The 2,595-nt window shown below is 43.0% G+C and overlaps 1 protein-coding gene across 1 annotated transcript; it reads right to left on the reverse strand.

The window, feature by feature from the left end:
• Nucleotides 1-1,054: 1,054 nt before the first annotated feature.
• On the reverse strand, nucleotides 1,055-1,861 carry LOC103521968 (uncharacterized protein K02A2.6-like; the record flags this gene model as incomplete). The annotated part of the gene is made up of 1 exon (XM_008487071.1): nucleotides 1,055-1,861. A coding segment is annotated over exon 1 (807 nt), but the record flags the coding sequence as incomplete, so codon positions are not given.
• Between the last annotated feature and the right edge of the window lie 734 nt (nucleotides 1,862-2,595).

Consider the following 2,595-nt stretch of genomic DNA (forward strand, 5'->3'; position numbering starts at 1 on the left):
TATTGCAACGGGTATTCGGATTCGGCCTATTTCGCGACGAACGTTGTGCTTTAAGTCTTCAATTATTGTTCTTAGGAGATCATTGTAAAATTTTGTAAACTTTGGATTTGAGGAAACCTAACGGGGTTAACATTCGTCGCGAAATAGGCCGTATACCAGTCCCCGATCTAGGGTATACAGGGGGCGCAAGCTGTAACTGTGTGCACCTAGATAACTCTTAACAGGTGGGTCCACGTCCCGGAGACCGGTAACATTGCATGATGCATGCTGCATGTTAGTATTGTATGTGATTGTAGTGGCTAAGTTCTGTTTCATCAACAGTCATCATGCACGAATAACAGTCTTTTTTAAGCGAAGTTTCAAAAAAGTAAATAACCGCGCCGCACCCAGTATTAATAAATGGTTATGGAAAAAGGAAAATCCAAATCTGAAATCAAAAGTCCGAAAAAGTATTTTCCAAAGGTCGACTGCACTTAGATGTTAATGAGTGCACTATAGCCCCAAGTGCTATAACAAGCTTCGCCACTGGGAGGGCACCACTTTCCGCCATTGTACACCTCTTTGGATTTTGACTTCATTTTCGTTACATTGGTTGATACGGGAATGGTCTAGTTTATGTTATATTCTTAAGAACAACAGAATAGGTTACATTTCAAGAAAAGGAACGATGATCATTTTATTGGAGCAAGATACAAGACTGGGAAATCAGAAAGTCACATTCAGAATATGAGCTGGCCAAAACCAACCCAAATGAATACTACATTACTCCCCCCTGAATAGAGTTCACATATGACCTCTTCATCTGGTCTACATGTCGCTTGCAGGTTGACCCATCTCTCAGCTTGATCAAATAATTGAACTGACCAATCTTCTTAACAACTTTACCAACAAACCACTTAGGACCGGGTTGGTAATTTCTGTACTGAACCATAGTACCAATCGGGAAAGAACGCTTTACACATCTTTTGTTGCGTGATGTGCTTTTAGGTACCTTTTTCATCAAGGTCAGGGTATTCCGCATCGGTCTTCCAAACATTGCTTCAAATGGACTCACCCCTGTAGAAGAGTGAGGACTTCTTCTGTATTGAATAAGAAAGTTCTGAATTTTGGACTCCAAGGTTCCACCATCCTCTGACATTTTTCTCAAACTTTGTTTCATGCTTTGCACTCCCCTCTCTGCTAATCCATTTGAAGAGGGATGATAAGGAGCAGAAGTCAAGTGTGAGATACCCTGTTCCCTGAGGAAGTCTTCAAATTCTTTAGAGGTGAATTGGCTGCCATTGTCACTGACCAAGGTCACCGGTAATCCAAAACAAGTGAACAACTGTCTCAGCTTGTTAATTACCCATGTGGAAGTTGTAGTCTTCGTGACAAATAGTTCTGTCCATTTACTATAGGCGTCCACAATCACCAATATCATTTGTCCTTTGATAGGCCCGGCAAAATCTATGTGGATTCTTTGCCATGCACCATCTGGCAACTCCCAGGGATGTACCTCTACCTTAGCATTTTCATTCGCATTCACACTGCAACTTGAACAAGAACGAGCTACACGTTCTATTTCCTTATCCATACCTGACCAATAGCAGTAACTTCGGGCAAGCGCCTTCATTTTTACTATTCCCTGGTGAGCAGTGTGTAATTCATCTAAGACACGCTTCCTGAGTGCAGAGGGAATCACGACTTGTTGCCCTCGTAACAAACATCCATGCTCAAGAGTAAACTGATTGTCCTCATATCCCAGTGATTTGAGACTGGTACCCTGTTCCAGAGCATTTACGATTTTACTGAGGTCAGGGTCCGTTCTAGTATGAGATAATATTTCTTCATACTTCACAGGAATACTGGAAATTTGATTCATCTGAAAAAAAGATGCAGAATCAATATCTTCCTTGCACTTTCCAGTCGGAAATCTTGACAGAAAATCTGCGTTTCCATGATCACCTGTTTTCCTGTATGCAATATCGTAATCAAATCAAGCCTAAGAATGTCATCTACGCCCGTCATTGCTTAGCAACACGTCAGCAGAACACTGGTGAAACCGTCGACCAGTACCTTCAAGTCTTGAAACATATCAGTAAGGACTGCAAATTCGAACCTGTCACTGCGCAGCTCTACAAAGAAGAATATATTCGTGATGCATTCATCTCTGGGTTATCAAGCGCCCGCATCAGACAACGTCTCCTCGAGAACACTACTCTCACCTAGGACGAAGCATTCAATCAAGCCAGAGCATTGGAACTAGCAGAACAACAAACGGCAAGTTATGTCAAACCCTGTGTACCTGATATGACTGCCGCTCAACATGAAGATCCAACCGACGCTACTGTGGCCTCTACGTCCAAGACATGCTACTTCTGTGGTAACGCATGGCATCTATCCTAAGTATATGTAGGGGATAGCAAGGTGAAGAGGGGGAGGAATACCACTCACCTGGTGTGTTTCTTCACGCTTACTTTGATGCCGGCGTTGTCCTTTTCTTCCTTTGGGGTGTAGATCGGAGTGTGTTCACTGTGTGGACTGTATGGCGGGGATATGTAACTTGTGTAGTGGCACTTTAGGAACTGAGGAGCGGAGAGAGAGAGAGGCCTATGC

Source organism: Diaphorina citri, unplaced genomic scaffold, assembly GCF_000475195.1.
Source record: "Diaphorina citri unplaced genomic scaffold, Diaci psyllid genome assembly version 1.1 scaffold6393, whole genome shotgun sequence".
In the NCBI taxonomy this organism is placed as follows: domain Eukaryota; kingdom Metazoa; phylum Arthropoda; class Insecta; order Hemiptera; family Psyllidae; genus Diaphorina; species Diaphorina citri.